General features: G+C 37.4%; 1 protein-coding gene across 1 annotated transcript in view; it reads left to right on the top strand.

The window, feature by feature from the left end:
• The window catches only part of LOC145785187 (glutamate receptor ionotropic, kainate 2-like), a 28,371-nt gene extending 7,457 nt beyond the window's left edge, over positions 1-20,914 (top strand). Inside the window, exons 10-20 of the mRNA XM_082596880.1 lie at positions 3,295-3,387; positions 3,640-3,759; positions 4,141-4,364; positions 4,591-4,743; positions 7,222-7,405; positions 8,158-8,260; positions 8,638-8,754; positions 9,252-9,364; positions 15,161-15,304; positions 15,453-15,647; positions 19,798-20,914. Coding sequence (XP_082453006.1) covers positions 3,295-3,387; positions 3,640-3,759; positions 4,141-4,364; positions 4,591-4,743; positions 7,222-7,405; positions 8,158-8,260; positions 8,638-8,754; positions 9,252-9,364; positions 15,161-15,304; positions 15,453-15,647; positions 19,798-20,403 — 2,052 coding nt within the window. The 3' untranslated portion in view covers positions 20,404-20,914. The remainder of the gene's footprint in view (positions 1-3,294; positions 3,388-3,639; positions 3,760-4,140; positions 4,365-4,590; positions 4,744-7,221; positions 7,406-8,157; positions 8,261-8,637; positions 8,755-9,251; positions 9,365-15,160; positions 15,305-15,452; positions 15,648-19,797) is intronic.
• The last annotated feature ends 341 nt before the right edge of the window (positions 20,915-21,255 follow it).

Below are 21,255 nucleotides of genomic sequence, written 5' to 3'. Positions count from 1 at the left end.
AACTGCTTATCATATCTACAATGAAAATGAATTGAATAACTGATCTAAACACTGAATTAAAAAACGAAATGCATAAAATGAAACGGCAGAGCAAAAGAGAAAGGCACATCACATGGCGTTTAAATTACGCGAGGCAAAGACGCATCATATGACGCATCAAGAAAAGACGTTGAGTAAATAAGGAGCGCCTGAGGCAAACAACTGTGTATTGAGGCGAGGATTGTATGATTTTATTAGCAAAGCCTCGTGGATTTTAGTGTCGAATTCGGTGGAACATTTACGCATAATTCTAAACGACTCCAAGGATGGTTTGTTATTTGAACATGTTTGGCAATCGAATATGTGATCTTTAATGGCACTTTGTTACAAAGTGCCATTTGTTACAAAGTGTTACACTATGTTACAAATGTTACAATTTGTAAAAAAAAAAAAGTAGGCAACCTGAAATTTTGCTAATGAGGGGTGCATTAAATGACATTTATCAAGTTTTTTTGACAAAATAGCCTACTCTCTTTTTTACAGTTTATAGCCAGGTTGAAAGAACCCATGGCCTCGACCTAAAGCCCCATGTTCATTGCGTGTGCCAGTGTTTATATTTTAAATAATGTACTGTAGACCTCTCTGTAGCCTATTTTGAATTTGCTTTCAACCAAGTTATGTTCATTTAGTTCAAGCAACAAACTTTTGCTCGCAGTTGGTTGAAATTAATGGAAACAGATCGAAATAAGTTAAACCTCACAGGTCGCGAAACCGACCCCAGACAGCAAAATCCGTCATTTTAACGTTGATTCAACTTCTGCAGACGTTGAATGAATGTAAACATAACAGATTTTGTTGTTTGGAGTAATTATAATTCACTAAACAATAAACGATGTTTGCAAATTGTGAAATAAGAAGACTTAGCCAACGTTTTGTTACTGACTGAGTTTTTGAATAAAAATCCACAGTAGCCTAAGTAGTAGAAGAAGAAGTTCTTTTATTTTGCATCATCAGCACATGCGAAAAAAAACAATACAAGATTACAATGTGAGCTAGGTTGTTTGCTGATGATGATGGGAGTGACAGAAGGACCGAACTGGTCATCAAGTCTGCCACACCCGTGTGGTGTCATGGATTATTTAAAATGGAACGGTGTCGAAGTTGAACGCAGATATTGATTGATTGATTGATTTGATTGATTGGTAGATATATATTATATACAACATAAAAAAACAATACACATACGAAATTTAACAGTGCAATATAAAAAAACAGGAATACTAGAAATGATGCAAAAATACAAAATGGCATATACAATATACATACAACACACAGCACAGCATACTGGTAAGACAAAAGCGAATATACAGTAATTAGCGAGATACGGTGAGAATAAGTAGAAGCAGTTTGATGGTACTATAGGCTACCAGTTACTTATACTCAGACATTAAGTGCAGTTTTAATTTTTTAGAAAACATATTAATTGTTTGAACTTTTCTTAGCTGTTCCGGTAATTTGTTCCAAGTGTTTGTTCCAAGAAATTTAATTGAGCGTTGGCCAAGCTTTGTACGCATTCTTGGTTTAAAAAGCATATCTTTCTTAGCACCTCTGATATTATAGTTATGAGTTTCCTTACTAAGACGAAAGTACTCAAAAAAATTGCTGGTAGATGTCCTTTATTGCTTTTATAAACAAACTTGCATAGCCTACTTCTATTAAAAACATGTCTTCGACTTGTAGCTCGTTGCTTTTATTGAAAAGAGATTTGGTGGGAATTCTGTCCTTAATCTTGTAGTAAGTAGGCTAGTAGTAAGTAAACATGTATCCAAAAACGATTGTTGTAACCTAAAAAATTCTCAGCACAGTATTTGTTTTCGAAGATTGGCGAATGGAGTAGCGAAGTCAATACAAACTCGGGTTCAAGAAACATGAAAAAAGAAAACTCAAATCGAAACCGCCTAGAAATGTTTGACTCTACAACTGCAAAAACTAATATCAATGACTCAAAATTGTTTTTCAAAAACCGAACCTTATTGGTCACCACAATTCTTGTAAGTCTATCATTGATATTCTATTGTGGCCTGATATTATGAAGACCAATGCAAGTTTTGTTTTTGTCGTGAAAGTGTTTGAGGTGAAAAATGTCCAGCTATAGCCTACAACATATTATATATCCTAGCGCTCTATAAGTGGTGGTTATCCTTGTTTGTTTGTTTGTTTATCTTTATCCTGCATTGCGGGAAAGCGGACTTGAGCGCTATGCATCGGTGTACGCCTTCCGACATACACCTGACCCACGCTGCAGCCGACGGCAATGTCTGTTTCCGGTTGTCTACTCTACTTATGACTTAAATTTATTACTACCCATTACTCGAAATCGATCACTAGGTAGAGGCAATTATCGTTAAGTTTCTTGCCCAGAGAAACAACAGCAAGTGCGGGTGGCTGGAGTCGAACATGCAGGCTCTCGACTGCGAGCCCAACGCGCTAACCACTCGGCCACGGCTGCCGACTCGGCCACGGCTGCCGATTGTTGAAACCTAATAAACCTTGTAAGCCATTGTTCAAAACATGCATGAACACAACAGCTGTTCAGTGGATTTAGCTATTTTTTTTTCCCTAGAGACGGCTTTATCAACAAAAAGCTAAGTCTTCGTTAAGCTATAGAAACCTGTAGCCCAGCCTACATGTTTTCTTGAACTGTTGTTTCCACTCTACCAGTAAGATATTCTATTACACAAAACTGGCTCAAGGGCATTGGCTGACTGATGACACATAGTCAGGGCCTTTGAGAGCATAATTTGAGCCGGTACCAATGAGATCTTCGGACTCCAAATCAAAGCACTTCTAAGATTAATTTTCCTGTCCCCTTGTGAAGGTTACGGGACCCTAAACGCATCCGGGGTCCTAACTACTTCCTGGACCCCTGTCAATGACGTGTGATAAGAATAATAATAAATCATCTGTAGCTACGCTAGCAGTGCCCTGATTGCATAGTGCATTGCTACGGTAGAGTACCTACCAACAGAGTAAATCCTAAAAAAGCAGTAAATACGGGCTTGCGTAATTTAATTTAGTTAGCTGTTGATTATAATCGAGATTCTGCAGTATTTATTTTTATTTTTTAAACAGTCAAAAAAGATTAGATAAACTAAAATGAGGGAGCCCTTAATCAGCCGTGGTCCCCCGGCCGGAGGGTAGGCTACGGGGTGCGGTTAACACGGCCCTGCATACCAATTATCGTTTATTCAACATTAGTTAGTGAAGATAACAGTAACAGTGGATTTTACAGTAAATTTTACAACTATGTTTTAGGTGAAGCCGTACATGTTTAAAGAAAATATCCCGATTGGCGGAAATGGAAACTTTGAAGAGAAATATTCTGGATATTGCAAGGAATTACTCGATGTAATTAGCTAAATTGTTTCTATTTTGATTCAAACATAAAAAAATGAAAAGCATGACCAATGTTTTACATTGCTCACCTCTACTTAGAGGGAAACAAAGTTAGTAGATGTACTGTAGTTACTGTACAAAAAAAAAACCAAAAGAAAGCTGGGTTACCCTACTTTTGTCAGCGTTCTGAAGCCAAGTGTAATGAGAACCGTACAACAAGTATAGTCATCATTAGCTACATTTGAATGTTTGTTTTGTTTTTAGTATTTGTCTGAAGAGCTTAAGTTCGCGTACAATATAACGGAAGTAGAGGACAAGCACTACGGGTCCAAAAACACGGAAGACGGCTCTTGGGATGGAATGATAGGAGAACTAATGAAAGGGGTGCTAAAATTAACAATTAACAACTAGAATAATTAAAGGGCACTTTGAGATTTTGCTGTTCACATACCTAACTCATCAAATAACTTCTTTGCAGTAGTTATTTAGAGTAGGCTACTTATTCAAAAAATGGACGTGCTTCTTGGCTGGACAAAATAATTATATTGGATGCATTGCTTGCTGTATGCTTCGTTTTCGTTATACAGTATGTAGGACTATGTTTTGTTTTGCATCCGAACAAAAATAAACGACTAACTGACTTTTTTTGCAGCCTACCATCTCATATCGTAAGCGCCAATATTCACTTGTTCCCACGTTTCGACGATACGAAACGACTAACTTCTTCACTAAGTTTTCGCATTTTTTATTGTTTTCTATTTTCAGCATGCAGACATGGCTGTTGCTCCTCTCACTATAACCTACGATCGAGAGAAAGCTGTTAAATTTACAAAGCCGTACATGAGTCTAGGTGTTAGCATTCTTTATCGAACCCCAACAGTCAGTAATCCAAATCTGTTTGGATTTTTCAAGCCTCTTTCCATCCTCATTTGGATCCTAGTATTGGTCTCGTACGTTTCTGTAGCACTGATAATGTTTTGTATCGCAAGGTAAGTAGCAAAATGTTTTAATTTATAAACTAATTATATTTTATATTGTCCAAATGCCGATATAAACAGACGAATGCTAATTTAATAATTATCAAGGCCAATGCTGATCTCGCCCTTTTTCCAAAGCGTAGTGTAGGCAACACTATACTGAAATTTTGTGTAGCCTACCTGGTATTTACTATGGACATGTTGTCGTTGTTTAAACATTAACATTTTGTAATTTCAGGTTAAGTCCTCAGGAATGGCAAGATTCGTCCACTAGTGGAACTGAGTTAGAGCACGTCGAAAATAACTTTGGATTTCTAGACAGTCTCTGGTTTGGCATTGGCGCTCTTATGCAGCAAGGCTCAGACATCAGTCCTAGATCTGTATCTACAAGGTAATGTAAGATAATTCAATCTTAACATTCTGTAGTTAATTTTGTTACAAAATGTTAGGTTCAACCAATTAAAGTACTTGATCGATATCGAAGGAATTCAGATGTCACAATAAAGGTGTCTCCACCGCCACACAGCTCAGTACGCTACATTTTCTGCATTCATCATTGATGAAGCAAAGGGTTTTGTTTGATTTTAGATTAAAAACTGGCACCAGACCTTTCCAATAAAAACTTAGAAGAAAAAATAAAAATTTGTAACTATGTAGCCCAGGAGTGTGTAACTATGTAGCCCAGGAGTGTATAACTATGTAGCCCTCTTTTTAGTCTTCGAAAAGGTCCAAATTTTAAATAATGTGTATCCCGCTAGACGATTTTCATTTATATCTCAAGCTTGCTCCGTTTAGTAAACATTGTTTTCTGTTTGGCAACCCGACAAGTTCAACCAGTGTGAAATTAAGCAAACAAATCTTAATCTACGGTAACCCTATATCCCTTGTAGTTACATCTTTTGATTGCAGTCACATTTTATCGGTAGCCTAGTAGCTTCTATTCGTTCACACGCAACGCAAAACTAAAACTACGGTAATTTTAAGTCGTCCGTACGCCAAAAAAAAAACAGATTAGAAAATCCGCAGCTGTTTTGCGCTTGAATAGCCTACTCACGTGCTGTGTGTGAACAAGAAATAAACATCCACCAGCTGAGCATCTCTATTCGGTTCCTGCTATCCTCGTTCTGTCTGAAGGTACCTTTTAGGCCAATTAGGCGTGAGGTAGCTGGGTGGATATTTATTGCTTGCACATTTGTCATAACAAAGTGAACAATAGATATTTCTAGTTGTTTGCCCGAGGACCAAGCTGGTTATTGTTGTTCGGCCTAGCTCACCTCTTCTAGCACAAAAATGTAGCCTGCTGCGGGACTACACAATACACATATTACTGGGTGATCACACCAAGTCTAGACAAATATTCATTGAAATAACAGCACATTCAAACAGAAAAAAAATTACACATAGCCTATAAAGAAAGATACAAATAAAAGTATAAATAGACAAAATGCACTCTTATTTTTCAATGTATCCTCCCTTTGCCTTCACAAAAACGCTTTAGTCTGTTGTGCACTTGACTGCATGAGGTACGCAGCCACCAGTTCTTTGGACAGTCGAAAAGTTATTCACTGTCCAGGTTGTTCATAACCATCAGAATGACTGTATTTACGCAAAGAATAAAGAAGATATCCCACTGAATGAAAAGGCTGATGTTCTAGAGACAGAAACCAGTCTCTGTGATGGTTTGGGATAGGGTAACTTCAACTGGTGAAAACAGTCCCTTCTTCTTCATTGAAGATCGAGGGAGTAAAAGTTAATCAACATGTTTAGCCTATTTGAAAATGTTGGAGAAATTGATTCCTTGGATCAATGCAACATTTGGAGAAGACGAATAACTCTTCAACAAGACGGGGCTACGTCCCAAACAGCGAACCTTGTCCAGGACTGGTGCAAGGAGAATACGGCAGGATTTCGGCCAAAGGAATTATGGCTTCCATCCTCTCTTGATTTAAACCCAATGGACTTCACAATATGGAGTAGTGGAGAACCTTGGAGAGTGAAGCCTGTTCTTCAATTCATTCAAGCATTACAGCTCTGAAGGCAAAATTGCGCACTTGCTGGGAAAAAATATCATCAGACACCATGCGTGCCTCATGCAGACAAGTGCACAACAGACTAAGGCGTTTGGCGAAGGCAAAAAGAGGATAAGATTGAAAAATAAGACGACATACTTTTCTTTGTATGTGTGAATTTTTTCCTGTTAGGTGTACTTTTATTTCAATAAATATTTGTCTATACTTGGTGTGACCTACCCTGTAATTGTAACAACTAGCCTAGCACATCCGTTGTCGAATTTAGATAAAATAGTAACCAATCGATTGTGATTTAGTCACCATGGCGAGCCTAGTTTTAGTTAAAATCGAACGTGTAAAACACAGATTTTTTCCTTTTTTTTGAAATTTCAAAATTCAACAATAGTAAAGAAATGTTGTTTTTTTTGGCTGCTTAAACTTAAAATAACACTGAATGCATTATTAACTAAAAATTATGCAAAGCAAATAAAACGTTCCTGGATGTTTCGTTATTGCAGTTGAGGTCGTTTTACTTATTCGGCTGTATAAACTATTCCCGTAGCGCTCAAGAAAAAAAGGAAATTTTTTTTTTAAACATGTAGAAGGCTACAACCAAAACATTAAAACAATAATATTTAGCTGCTGCAACTTGTTACAAATTTGCAAGATTGGGCTATAAAAGGTCAACTGAAAGTATTTTTTTGTTTCATTTTTTATCACAAATATTCATTTTACTCTCCTAAAATCATGTCGCCTACTTCCCAACCCAATTTTTTGTTGCATATAGAGCTATGCAACATAGAGCGCCATGGAGCTAAATAAGGGTGGCAAGCTTTCAGCCTCCTCGATGAATTTTGTAGGCTTTTAGCTGGCGTCTGGTGGTTCTTCATACTAATTCTGATATCATCTTACACCGCCAACTTGGCTGCATTTCTCACTGTCACAAGACTGGAAACAGAAATAACCAGCGTAGACGACCTTGCTTCGCAGACAGCTATCAAATATGGAACCATGAAAGGTCAAGCCACAGCCTCATTTTTCAAGGTACCGGAGACTACATTATTTTCTGTATAAGACATAGCCTACATGTGTAGCCTATGTGTTTGAGTGACTTTTCACATTCGAGTAGTTTCTCACGTCAAATTTAGATTCTTTTCAATCCTAGGGTTTATTTTTTGTGTGGTGTTAAAGAAATAGGCTTAGTTAGACTACTTGAGAGATCTTGAAAAAACTACAGTAGGATAATAATATTTTGTACATGAATTTGTTTATCGCTCTTGGAAATGATCCTTAAGTTTGACTAAAGCCTATTTGAAAGGACTTTTGTAACTACTGCAGTGCCTACTTTTTCTAATGATATTTCCCAGTTTAATTATATGCCTATAGCATGGTTACTTAACTAATCTTAACAAAGCTCCAGTTTGACAAGTTGAATATTTTTAGCGGTCCGGTGAATGAGTTATTTCACACGCAACCACAAAAGTTAAACTATCTGTACCAAACCACTTTTTTAGGTAAACAACTCGAATTGGATTTCTGAGAAAGTGTTAGGGAGTCGAAGCCCCCCAGCAACTAGGATAATCACAGTAAAAATTGCTTCCTCCCAGTAGAAACCTGTTTGGAGAAGCCCTGAAACGTGGGAACGAGGTTATTCTTCCAAAAGCTCAAGGTCCACCATCAGCACCCAGAAGGTTCTGATTGGTACCGCGGTCCACCAGTTGAGGAGCCCTGGCCTATAGGCTTTACTTTTGTTCAAAAGGCTTAACGATATTAATAATGTCCCAAATGCTCTTCAGAATTCAAAGCTTCCAACTTATGCAAAAATGTGGAGTTTTATGACGCAATCTAAAGGCGTGTTTGTTCATAATGACACGGAAGGCATAGGACTTGTGTTGAAAGGTTTGTGAGTAATTTTTTGTGAGATTGTTCGTCTCTGTGATGAGACTGTCTCAAAGCTAAACTGTGCGGGTTTGGGAATACTGATTTACAGACAGAGATACAAATGGCTGATCATCGGGGTTGACCGAGTACAGCTTCCGCTTGTTGAAGCAGAGCCACTGGTTGAAGTAGCCTACCGGTAGCCTTGTATTGATTGCAGACTATTCCATGTATTAGGTGCCAATGTTTGATCAAATTTTAATGTTTTCCCTTTGAGCTTATAGGCTGCAGTTCGTTTTTGGTCATACATTTTCGTTGTAGGACTGTTTTGTGCATGGATTGAAAGAAAGGTTGCACGTGTTTCCACATAAAATACTTTACACTTGCATCTTGTACAGGTGATTATGCTTATCTAATGGAATCAAGTACACTTGAGTATCTTGCGTATCAAAATTGTAATCTCACTCAAGTTGGAGGATTATTGGACACTCGCGGATATGGCATTGCTACTATGGGTATGAGTCTCCAAGAGAATACTTATAAAAGGCTAGCTCAGTTCTAACATTGATGGTTTGCTGTATTTTGGATATTGCATTGTGAGATACCCACTTAATCTTTCAGCTTGTACTGTAATGTTTTGGCCTATGCATAATATGGCTTTGACATCAAGTAGGCTAGGCTAAAAATTACAGGAAAAGCATAATAGATTACAATTATTTGGTTATAGGCTATAGTTGCATGATCTAGATTTTGTCTGTCGGTATTTGATTCTGATTTCACTCTTGTCAATATTTCAATTTAATATTATTATTAAACATGCAATTCTTGACGTCACCGTTTCGTATTACTTTGCATCCATCAATGTTTTACGACTTGTTATTATTTTTTGACGTCACTCTTTCATATCATCAACGCTTAGGCTATAATTGTAGCCTAATTAACGAAAAGCAAAAAATTGATAAGAAGTCATGTTGTTACAGCAAGCATGGAAGTGATAGGTTTTTTTTTTCAGAATCGAAACTTCGAGATGAACTAAGTGTCGCTATACTGAAGCTGCAAGAAAATGGAGTCCTTGATGAGTTAAAGGATAAATGGTGGAGAACCGATGCTGTTGAATGCCCCAAAGTTAGTTCAGTCATTTTTTGCTGTATGGTTGCATCCTGCATCATAGCCGTACGAGCCAGGGGGGCAGGGGGGGCAGCCGCCCTCCTGTTGTTTCAAAACGTCGCGAATTCGGGCAAAATCTTGAAATTATTAGGGCAAAAATTGCTATATAAAAAGCTACAAAATTGCATGAATTAAGAAAAACTATAAATTAGTAACTTTTACCTATCAAACTAAGTACAGCCTCTTATTTGCACAAGAAATGTGCCGCAAAATTGTCATTTGGCACACCCGTATTGATGTATTGTATTCCATGGTGATCAAATTGTAGTACGAAATGCATTTAACCAACTGCATCATGCCAATTTGGGCAGCCACCAAAATATGTCTCTAATAGTTTTGTGAAACTGAACAAATCAAATGGCAAAATTTGACCTTTATAGCTAATTTTATTAATTTTCACACATGCATCGTGTTGATTTGGGCAGCTGAAAACATGAAATTAGGCTATTTGATGAAACTGATTAGTCTGTTTATGCAACTGCCCAAATTAGCGTGAGGCAGTTTCCCCAAAATGAACAAATTCATTAATTTTTCCCATTTACATAACTGTATCGTTTAGATTTGGGCAACAAAAAAATATGAAAATATCTGATCATAGTCTATTTATAAAACTGCCCAAATTGGCATGATGCAGTTGCCTCGGCATCAAAATTTACAGTCTTTAATTTTTTTCATAATATTAATAAATGCATCATCTTGATTTGGGCAACTACAAAATATGAATTTATATAAATCCGGTGAATAGCCTAGCCTACTTTTATAAAACAATTCGGGTGGGGAACAGGGTTGCATTCCTGGGGGGGGCTCAGGGGGGCTGAGCCCCCCGAAATATGAAAAAGCTTGATGTAGGGGGGGCTCAGGGGGGGCTCGTTCAAGCTTCCATTTTTCAGCTTTTCTGGCTGAACAACAACTTCTCGACTGAACAAGTAACACTTTAACAGCTTTCTCACAACAGAACTGCAAAAAAACACGAACATAAGTTGATAGCAATCGCCAATTATCACTTTTGTCAGAAACTCTCCAGACTGGGAATATCAACTTCGTAGTAGCTAATCGTCATGTCAAATGAACTGTTAATTCTCTACTTCAAATAAAAAAAGCTATTCAAGAAGGAAAGTATTCGTTTGATGAAGTTGTTAACTTGAGTCCCGGAAGTACAAAAAACTACTCCTTTAAAGGCACAACATTGGACCAGTTCAAAGCTCGACGTAGAGACTACCCTTCTTTTGATCGTAATCGGATTATTCAAGCTTTGGTTGACAACATTGGAAGCAGGATGATGGACACCAACAATGAAAATTCTGTGAAGAGCTTGGAAATTATTGTACCAGAGTTATAGCCTGCTGCAGTCGAAGTTCCATGGCAAGAAGGGGAGCAGAGATTACGAAGAATAGAGGAGAGATTTCATGTCATCACTCCTATTTCTGATTTTCGATTGTATGTTGACAATCCTTGTTATTAACCAGATACGATAAAGTTGCTCAAGAACGTAGTACTAAACATGATTGCTATAAGTTCTGCTGAAGCAGAATGTGGATTTTCACAAATGAACTTGGTCATCACACCGCTACGATCACGGCTGACCATGTCACTTGTTTCAGCATTGTTGTTCATCAGCATCAATGGATCACCTCCTCCTCATTTATGGAATGGCACTGCTGCAACTCAGAAGTTGTCGGCAGCCGTGGCCGAGTGGTTAGCGCGTTGGGCTCGCAGTCGAGAGCCTGCATGTTCGACTCCAGCCACTCGCACTTGCTGTTGTTTCTCTGGGCAAGAAACTTTACGATAATTGCCTCTACCTAGTGATCGATTTCGAGTAATGGGTAGTACCAAATTTAAGTCATCATAAGTAAAGTAGACAACCGGAAACAGACATTGCTGTCGGCTGCAGCGTGGGTCAGGTGTATGTCGGAAGGCGTACACCGATGCATAGCGCTCAAGTCCGCTTTCCTGCAATGCAGGATAAAGATAAACAAACAAACAAACAAACAGACTCATCGGTCGGCTGTGGATATTCAAGTTAAGCATTCTAAGCTGGCCACATTGAATGAACTCAGATCTCTGCAAAAACTGTTTGCTGGCTAAAATCAAGGACTGTCGTGGTGCTTATAACTTAGCCCATAAAACCAAAGACCTGGCAGACAGGCTATTTGTTTTGTGTAATCTCGTTTGCACCAACTTGGAATATGCTTTTGCTGTACGGTAATTGGATTTTTTTAAACTGTTCGTTAATAACTAAATGAGATTTTAGTGTAACTGTCACATTGGCAGCTTATTGGTTCTTATATAGCAAATCTGCAACCACAAGAGCTCATTTCAAGAATGGCATTTCCTTACTTTCCTATTGCAGTCAATGTTTTTGCAGTAGGCTACCCGGTCAGTTGGTCGACAGGACAATTGGTCGACAGACAATTGGTCGACAAGACAATTGGTCGACAGGACGTTACGTCGACAGAACGATTCATTTTAGGGTTAGGGTTAGTTAACTAACCTTAACCCTAACCTAACTCTAACTCTAACCCTAACCCTAAAATGAATCGTCGTCGACCTAACGTCCTGTCGACCAACTGTCTTGTCGACCAATTGTCCTGTCGACCAATCGACCGTGCACCGTTTTTGCAAGTGTGCTTAGGATTGGCTCATGGACTTCTAAATAGTAGCATCTGGACTGGAAACGCTGTGACCAACAAAAGGCCAAATAGTTCTAACCCTGTTGGCCCACTGTTGGTCAACTGTTGTACCAACTGTTTGGCCTTTTGTTGGTCACAGCGTTTCCAGTCCAGATGCTACTACTTAGAAGTCCATGATTGGCTCATACTCATAAGTTTACAATTGAGTTAAGAGATTGGAATTAGCTCATGCAAATCGAGTTTCATGTGTAGGCCAACACAGTAAAAAAAAGCAAAGGAGATTGCAGTGTAGCAACCAAGCCAAATTTCAAACTTATAATTTTATATCGGATTCAACCACGTTTTCACGGTTTGTTGCTTCTACCTTTTTCTGTACTTTAAGCTATGTTTTAGCATGGGTTGTTTTTCGACATGATGTTCAGAAGTAAAAATAAACTGAACAGTGTTTCCTTTTAAAAAAGGTAAACATTGCTGGCTAACCTACACCGAATACTTATACATACTTTGTCTATAACAACACAGCTAAGTGTTAGAGCCCCCCCAAAAAAAATTTTAGGAATGCACCCCTGGTGGGGAGGTCACTGTACTTTTTCAACCATAAACGGACATAGCTAAGCAACACCACAACATTTAACAAAAACATGTTATACCTGTTAAAAGTAATGTTAAGGTGTTGCTTAGCTTTGTTTATTTACTTTTATAAAAGGTTCTGTTACTATTCGGCGAGTTCCCTATTCGGCAAGAGCCTTTTTCGGCGAGTTGCCTATTCGGCGATTTTTTGAAAATCCAACGACGCCTTCTGCAAATCCGATGATTGAATATTATTCAATATTCAGACATTGAATCAATGTAAATACGTACTGTTAGGCTAATTGGGTTCTTTGAATCCTACGTCATCGTCTGTATGCAAACTTAGAATACTGAATATTAGTTATTTTTGTCATCAAATTACCTAGCCTAACCATATTTTTAGAAGTAGTGCTGCCAGACCTTTTTATTTTTGTACTAAAATTTGTATCATCAAAACTACTTTAATTGCTTGAACAAAGTTTATTTGAACAGAAGTAGTATGTCTGTGTTTTATTACATTTAATTATAATTTATCTATTGTTATGTAGTTTTTTCTGAATCCGCATGGTCACCCTGAGCCGGTTTCCTGCAATGTTTATTTTTCTGAGTCTTTTGTGACATCACAACTGAATATTTAAGTGGCGTTGTTTATTATTTGTGGTGTGTAAAACAATATTTGTTACTCCTACTTACTATGCCAAAGTGCAGAAGCATCGAGCAATGCACAAGCAAGGTATCTTCAGAGATGAATTCAGTTGTTCTATCTTGATTAGCCTACTTTGGTAAGAAATTCTAGCTAGCTGGTGATCAATGGCGTAGCCAGAGGGGGGGGGGGTGTGTAGGCTATTGCAAAGAGCGAGTTTTGCCATTACCAAACATTCAAATATCTCAGCCAGGAATTAGCAACAAGAAAACATAGAGACTTGTAGCTTTATTTCCGAAACACGCTGAAGAAAACATGATCTTATTCTTTTGCTATGCCACCGGACAGCACCCTTTTACAGGAATATTCATAACCACATTTTTGTTGAAAATACTCTCAGAATGCACCAAATTCAAAGTAATTTTTCAAAATTTTCTGGGGGAGCCCCCCCAGACCCCCCACTGCTGGGTGTCGCCATAAGCGAAACACACCGTCAAACCCCTCCCTTTCAAAATTACTGGCTACGCCACTGCTGGTGATCTTGTTATGTTAGTTTTTTATTGTTATCACGCACCGCATACATTATATTTGGGCAATTTCTATATAAGCGTGCACATTTGGGCAAATTTACGTTCTGCCCCCCCAAAATGGTTGGTCTCGTACGGCTATGTCCTGCATTGATATACTCGTGCGATAGTGAAAAAAAATGATGTAGCCTACACCTAGGTGGCGTTGATCTCTATCGGCGTAAGTGCCCAGCAAGCAAATAAAAAATGTCTGCAGACGTTGAATTAAAAACGAAAAGATTTGTTGCGGGGGTATGTTTTTCGCTTTGAACATTTTTATTATAAACGCAACAATTGAGAGCTACCTTGATATCCAGATTTAACACTTAGGTTGGATGAATTTTTAATCGAAAATCAGTTCATCTATAGATCAGTAGGCTAATTGTTGATTTTAATCAGTGGATTACAGTTAGTGCATAAGACGAACAAAATTTGTCAAATTAAACTTCTTAATCACCAGTTAGCCTGATCCATGGATGAGATATTATTGCCTGCTGGTACATCTTACCTTAAAGTTGGGTTGCTCTTTCGGTTAGCTATCGCCTGTTGGCACTTAATTTTGTCAGTAACAGAATATCAGTCATGCTGTAGTTTCAAAATTTGTGCAGTGCATGATTACAATTTGAATTCCGCAATAAAAAAGATTATAAAAATGTATTGCTTTCTTTCTCTACTAAGTAAACAAAATCAGTCAGGTTCGGCAACTTGTATAATTATAAATTTATTGATGCAGCTTTCGCCGCCGTAAAGGCGGCTTGTTCTCATTGAATAAGTATCACCAAACGTGGAGCAGAATTTTTTTTTTTAAATTATTGATTGTTCCATAGAAACCAAAAACGTTGAGTTCATTTTGGGACTTTGGTAGGATATTTATTTTCACCTAAGTTAAGTCAACCACAAAGCGGAAAATTCTTGTACAATTCAAATAAAATATGGCTTCGATAAAAACCAAGGATTGGTTTAAGAAACCGTACCACAAATAATATAGCCTACCCTCTGAATGCGTGGTTTCTCTTGGACGAATAATAATCACTCCCCAGCTTTGGGTAGCAACTGCAGTGCTATGGATCTACTGATGAGTGTATATTTGTCTCGAGATTTTGCCATTACAACCAAACACATTACCCATACGTTCAAGGTAAAACGGTCCTCTAAGCAAAAATTGATTCAGCTACTATTTATATTTTTGATCGCTTACTTTGAACGTATGGGCACGCCCTTGGTTGTCATCGCAAAATCCAAACACGTAAACACACGTCCGTGGTCGCAAAAGAGTTAAGTTGCTAAAACCCTAACGTAACATTTCAAATGCAAAACACTTCAATTTTTTATGATAATAATTCAGGAAGACACTTCTTCGACGAAATCACTGACTGTTGCCAATCTTGGTGGTGCTTTCGTATTTTTATGCATTGGAGCTTCTGTTGCCATTCTCACTGCAATCATTGAATTTTGCACTCATTCTTGCTTCAACGCAAAGATGAAGAAGGTAGGCTATGTGTAGGCTTACAGTAGGTTTCAATGTTGCCATAAGCTACAGCTTACCCAAATTTTTTTAAAGCGTAGCTTAATTTTTGAAAGTATAGAGTTTCTTCACTACAATCTGTAGATTTAGACTGATCAACAAATTTTTCTAGAAAAAACTAACAAGCGAGCTGAAGCTTGGACTGACTACCATATGCAGCTGCAGAGGTCAAGTTGAAAAGGCTCCGTTCTTTGAAAAGTTTTCAGAATCTCGACATGACTCTTTAATAGAAATGCCTTTGTGTGACTGCCATTTGTACATTTCGAAAAATGTCGTGAAGAAAACTAAAGAGGCCCATTGCAAACAAGTAAGACTCTAACTTAGGGTTGCCATACCGTCCGGAAAATTCCGGACATGTCCGGAATTTAGGGTAAAATTTTGCGTCCGGAAGGAATTTAAAAAAATGCTCAAATGTCCGGAATTTTATGATGGGTGTTTTGGGGGAATTAAAATTGCGGGAATAATCCTGTAAATTAAGGGTGTCCTACAAAATTCGCTCAGCCAGCACATTTTACTGCATCTGCAATCGTACTGTGCACACTGCCAATCCAGAACATTGTTATTTCGTACCTTGTGCATTTTTTTTACTACGAGGTTGCACGGAATTATGATGTAACAGAGCGTTTTCCTTATCAATGATGTTTACCACTTAGAAGTCAGTGTTACCATTTTAGTCTTTTTAAAACCAAATCTGGTTTATTTTGCAACCGTTTGGTTTATTATTTTTCGATTTGGTTTATTATTTTTATTTTTTGGTTTATAATTTGTTTTTTTAACATACTTTACGTCAGGTATTCGGTTCGTTGCAGTGATTATTTCACTCTAACAAATTTTTTAGTTTATTTCTGCTTCAATTTGGCTTATTCTGGTCTTTTTTGTTTAGCTTCATTGTCGTAATGCGATTTATCAGTAGGGGAAGGTATGGACTGATGAGCCACTTTTTCACATTAAAAGCTATAGTTGGTTAACTAATCCCTCTATGATGACGAAACTTCCACACAACATAGTGTGATTACTTCAGTATATTGTGTAAAAAATTCAACCACATATAATTATAGGATCAACAACAATATTTGACAACATTGACGGTGATCAGAGTGGTTCAACGGTGCAAACGCGTTTGGACCCTTGAACCACCGGGTATGGACCCTTGAACCACTCTGATAAGTGTGACCTTAAAAATGTTTAGAGCAAACTTTTATGATACAATAAATACACTGTCAAATGAGCACACTGCTAAAAGTTTGCAGAAATAGATTAAGCAATATTAAACTGCGAAAAGTCGGTTCAAAACTTTTTAATGTTGACTGTTTGTTTTGTCGTTCCTGCAAGTGGTGGGGAGAGGACAAAAACAATCGATTAGGCATCACCAGCTACGCCAGTCATTTTATAATACTTTACTCTCCACTTACAATACACAATAATTTCTAAAATAAAAAATAATTGAAACATGTTTATTGTCCCTTAATTAGGCATTGTGCTAACCCATGAACTATGTGGTTCAAGGGACAAAACTTTTGGTGGATCATCGATCAGAACTGTTGGTGACAAAGTTTCATCTTAGCTTTACTTAATTAGAATGGAGTGAAGTCTAAATGAACTGTACCGTACTAAATCCTGCACTATATAGCCCATTACAATTTCTGAATTTTATATCTCGATGCTAGCTGCATTTAAGTTTCTGTAAAGCTCCAAACGCAAATGAGAAATTTTACTAAAACACCTCAAAATCACACCCCACCCTCTAACTTGCAAAATTTTAAAAGATTCCATCTAAAACTTTCCAAGAAATACTATTGAACTAAATGCAACTTATTTAGTTGATAAAAAATCTACTATGAGGTTTTATTCGAATTTGGAAGGGGGTGATTCATGGGTCAGGTATGGTCATGGGTCCATACCTTCCCCTATTGTATGTTGGTTTATTTTTTAGTGTATTTCTGCTTCAATTTGGTTTATTCTGGTCTTTTTTTTTAGCTTTATCTAAGCGTCATCAAGTTGAGCGTCGCGACTATGAAAGGCATATTGACTCTTCAATATAATTTCAAAGATATGTGCTGTAGTGAATTTTTCTCATTTTTGAAATCACACAAAGCCCTATTGAAGAGAATTAGATCTTCAGAAAAATATGCATGGTCAGAAGAGTAAATTTGTAGTGACTTGACTTACAAGCGTGTCTTTAATTTGTTTTAAGCATGCAATTGCTTTTACTCTATTTTCGGCACAACCTAATTCTCATTATTATTTTTCACTCTTATGAAGTTGAGATTTTTTTCAGTGACGGTCGGTAGCTATATTTAGAGAGTGCTTACCCTGCCTGGTTTGAAATTCTGCTCGTGACAGAAGACAATACTTTTCACTTCGGTAGCTGGCGCTTTAGCATAAGTATCGTACAACGTTTGCAGCTTTAGCATTTCGGTAGCGCATATACAGTATATGGTCTCATGAAAATAGTCATGCACTGTTCGGAATTTTGCTTTTTCAAATATGGTAACCCTAGTCTAACTACCATAAGCTTACTCTCAAAAAATAGTATTTTCATACAACGGAATGTTCTTTTAAGGAAATAATGTAGCTTTTTCATGTCATTCTAGATATCTGGTAGCAATTAGGCAAACCAAAATAGTAAAAACATTCAGGAGTTTTTTCCGGAAAGCACTCCCACTATAGACCAGGCTAAACTTAATCACTTTCAGACTCGCTATTTTCCCCCTTAATCATTCCTTACAATAGGCTACTAGTTTATGTTGGTTGTAGACAGCACCATTGTCCTCCCGTCATTATTTCCAGATTTGCTACAGCCATCATCATCATTATCATCATCGGCTATGCCTGAACAAGGCGTCGGCTACCGTGAGTCTCCACAACGATCAATACAGTAGGGGAAGCTCGGGTTAGTTGAGCCACTGGGTTAGTTGATCCACCCCTTTCAATTCTTAAATGTGGACAGGTAACCACATTTTATCATCACGTGATCTTAAAGTTTCTCATCGCGTGGTCTCTCGTCTGGTTTGAGTTGACGATTGATATTATATGTGGTGCTGAAGTTAAAAAGTTGAGTTTTGACCTTGGAAAGTAGGCCTAGATTTTGAAAATAGAGGTATGTCCAATAATATTTTTTTTACTTGGTTACTGAGACAGTTTCATTTAATTTGTTTGGTAGCTTACCAAACAAGCTACGTTCTGAATAAAAAGCGGCATGGTGTGCCATGAAGTTTTGCTGTAGTTTTAACATTTTCATGGCGGTATAGTTAAGGTGTTAGTTGAGCCACTGCCTTCGGTGTTAGTTGAGCCAGTGTATAAAGGGCGTTATAATGCTTACGATACCTCCACACACCTTACATAGATTGCAGCCGTTGGATAAGTTTGTTTACGGTCCAATAAATCTCTTTGAACTACATAAAACTCAACAAAAGGTCATAAACGTGGTCAAGCTATAATGAAATGGTGTTATTTGGATGCCGTAGCAATACCTTCATTATTTTATCTGCACATTGAGTTACGAGCAACTCTTGGAACAATTGTTAACCTGTTTTCATACATTGATATTATTACTTTAAATATAAACTAAGGTTGGAAAAGAAATGTGGTTAAATTTGTCTTTTCAAAAATAATAAATGATGGCTCAACTAACCCTTGCCGTGGTGTTAGTTGAGCCATTTGACTAGTAGTTTTTAAACACCTGTGGACCCGGTTGTCGTCGTTCGACAAGGCTTGTACTTCCTACAAATATTGTTTAATATACGCAGAAGGTAGACCACTGTGAATGAAGAAATAAAACCAACTCACATAAAAAAAAATTGCAAAAAGTGGCTCAACTAATCAGACCTTCCCTATAGTTCACAACAAACAATCCACAACAATCAATTGTCCATAGTTCTTATAAGTTTATAAAATCTTGGTTTGTCCATGTTGAAAGATTTTTGAAGATTTCCAAAGGTGGACGCCTTCGATGCTTCTGACTAGGAATTCGAACAAACAATCCACAACAATCAATTGTCCATAGTTCTTATAAGTTTATAAAATCTTGGTTTGTCCATGTTGAAAGATTTTTGAAGATTTCCAAAGGTGGACGCCTTCGATGCTTCTGACTAGGAATTCGACACCATAGTCTTTCCGCCATTTTTTTCCAGATTTGTTACAGTCAATATTCAATAATCTTTTATTTCTCTAACTGTTTGTTAGATTTCTTCTCTTTTTTTTACACATAACAAGATCTTTCAGGTGCAGCATGACAGGCTACAACTCACTCGTTAAACTTTTCATTTCAAACCAAAAGCTTGTTTGTGTTCTGTTCTTGGTAGATCACGGGAAATGTTTTTACCAGATTGATTAAACAATTAAACATGCTAAAGCTAAAAAATCTAAGCCTAAAGTGAAGGACACCTATAGACTATACGCTGTGGCTGTGAAAATGTCATTGTAGTTATCTCCAACGTTGATTGGTTTCATTTCAGAGGGTATTTCCCGAATGCAACAGCGGTGAAAATGGAAGATCACAAAACCGATATTGCAAACACTTCACCTCAATGGTTGAAACGGTTTTAAATGATCCTGTGACCGGGAAGCAACAAGCTTGTCTTTTGCCTCCAACAGAATGCATGACGTCATCGCTCTCTTCTTCTAAAGATCCAAACAGTACTTTGCTGTCTTCATGTTCTCAAAGAGTAGCCCAGCAATCGAATTATCCAAATTTTGACTCCGATGCTGTAAGCAGTTCTTTTTCGCTTCCTGGATGCTCACCTTACTCTAGACCACGGCGAAGTAAAGAGATTAGAAAGCAAGAATATGTTTTACCAAAATTCGACAACCTCCCTTGTCACAGTGGGAGAGCGAATCGCTCAAACTTACGTCGAGAAGACAGTGATATGCGCCGATGGAAATTTGCCAACGGTCGATCTTTCAAATTCAAAAATTCGATTAATGGGCGGGGCTCGGATGAGTATCCGTCAGAAAACACAAGTCCCATTTTTGTTGACAGTCAAAAAAGTAAAGAAGATTTAAATGAAGAAGAAAATGCAATAGTTTTTGATTTGAAAAATCTTAAGCAAACTGACATGTAAAATCGTGAAACTATAATCTTCTCTGTAGGCCTATAAGCTATTGCAAGTAGTGGACTAGTGGTGTGTTAGTTTTTATTCAGTGTTTCCAGGTGGACCTAGCTTACAGACTATTTGAAAAACGAAGTTGTCTCAAATAAAAACTTAGGCTACGTCAAGCTCGAAATAAACCCGAAAGCTGACTTTTGAAAATGTAACAGTTGTAAAGACAATTTAACTGTAACTACAAATCTACTCTAGATGAAAGTCCCTGATGGTAAAATGTTTATAATAGGCCTAGCCTAAGCAACCTTTTCTCCCACAATAGAAATAGCCTATTTTGGGACCGTAAATATTTTTTTCTATAACAATGTCGGATTTTTTATGGAAACATTTAACTGGAATTTTAAAACCGTTTAATCATGTTATGTTGTATCATAAAAATACGTTGTAAGTTAAATTATTATTTTATTGCGAAGACTATCATCCTCAAAGACGAGGGATAGCCATCATCATGTTGTATCATGAAATTACTTTTTAGACAGTGTAAAAAGCTTAATGACAAGATTCGTTGTAGCCAAGATTCGTAGGTCATGTCCAGGAGTAAGCCTAATAAACAGTGCGGTAGCCTATGTAAATTCGTGATGGTTGCTATGATTGCTAAAACAAATAGTGATTGCAATTTGTCATTATGAAATAAGTCAAACGTGTATCTATGGACATAGGGTAAAAGTAGTCAATATTCATAGTTAGCTGAGCTATAGGTATAGGGTCAAGCTGGCTGGGCTTGTATACAACTCAACCAAAAACCGTGGTGTCAAAGCTCTCCATATTTGTCTTGTGGGTCAAAAAACATTCGGAGGAACAAAGTAGGTT

The sequence above is a fragment of the Aplidium turbinatum genome, chromosome 16 (genome assembly GCF_918807975.1).
Source record: "Aplidium turbinatum chromosome 16, kaAplTurb1.1, whole genome shotgun sequence".
NCBI lineage: Eukaryota > Metazoa > Chordata > Ascidiacea > Aplousobranchia > Polyclinidae > Aplidium > Aplidium turbinatum.
This window is presented reverse-complemented; position numbering and strand designations above follow the sequence as displayed.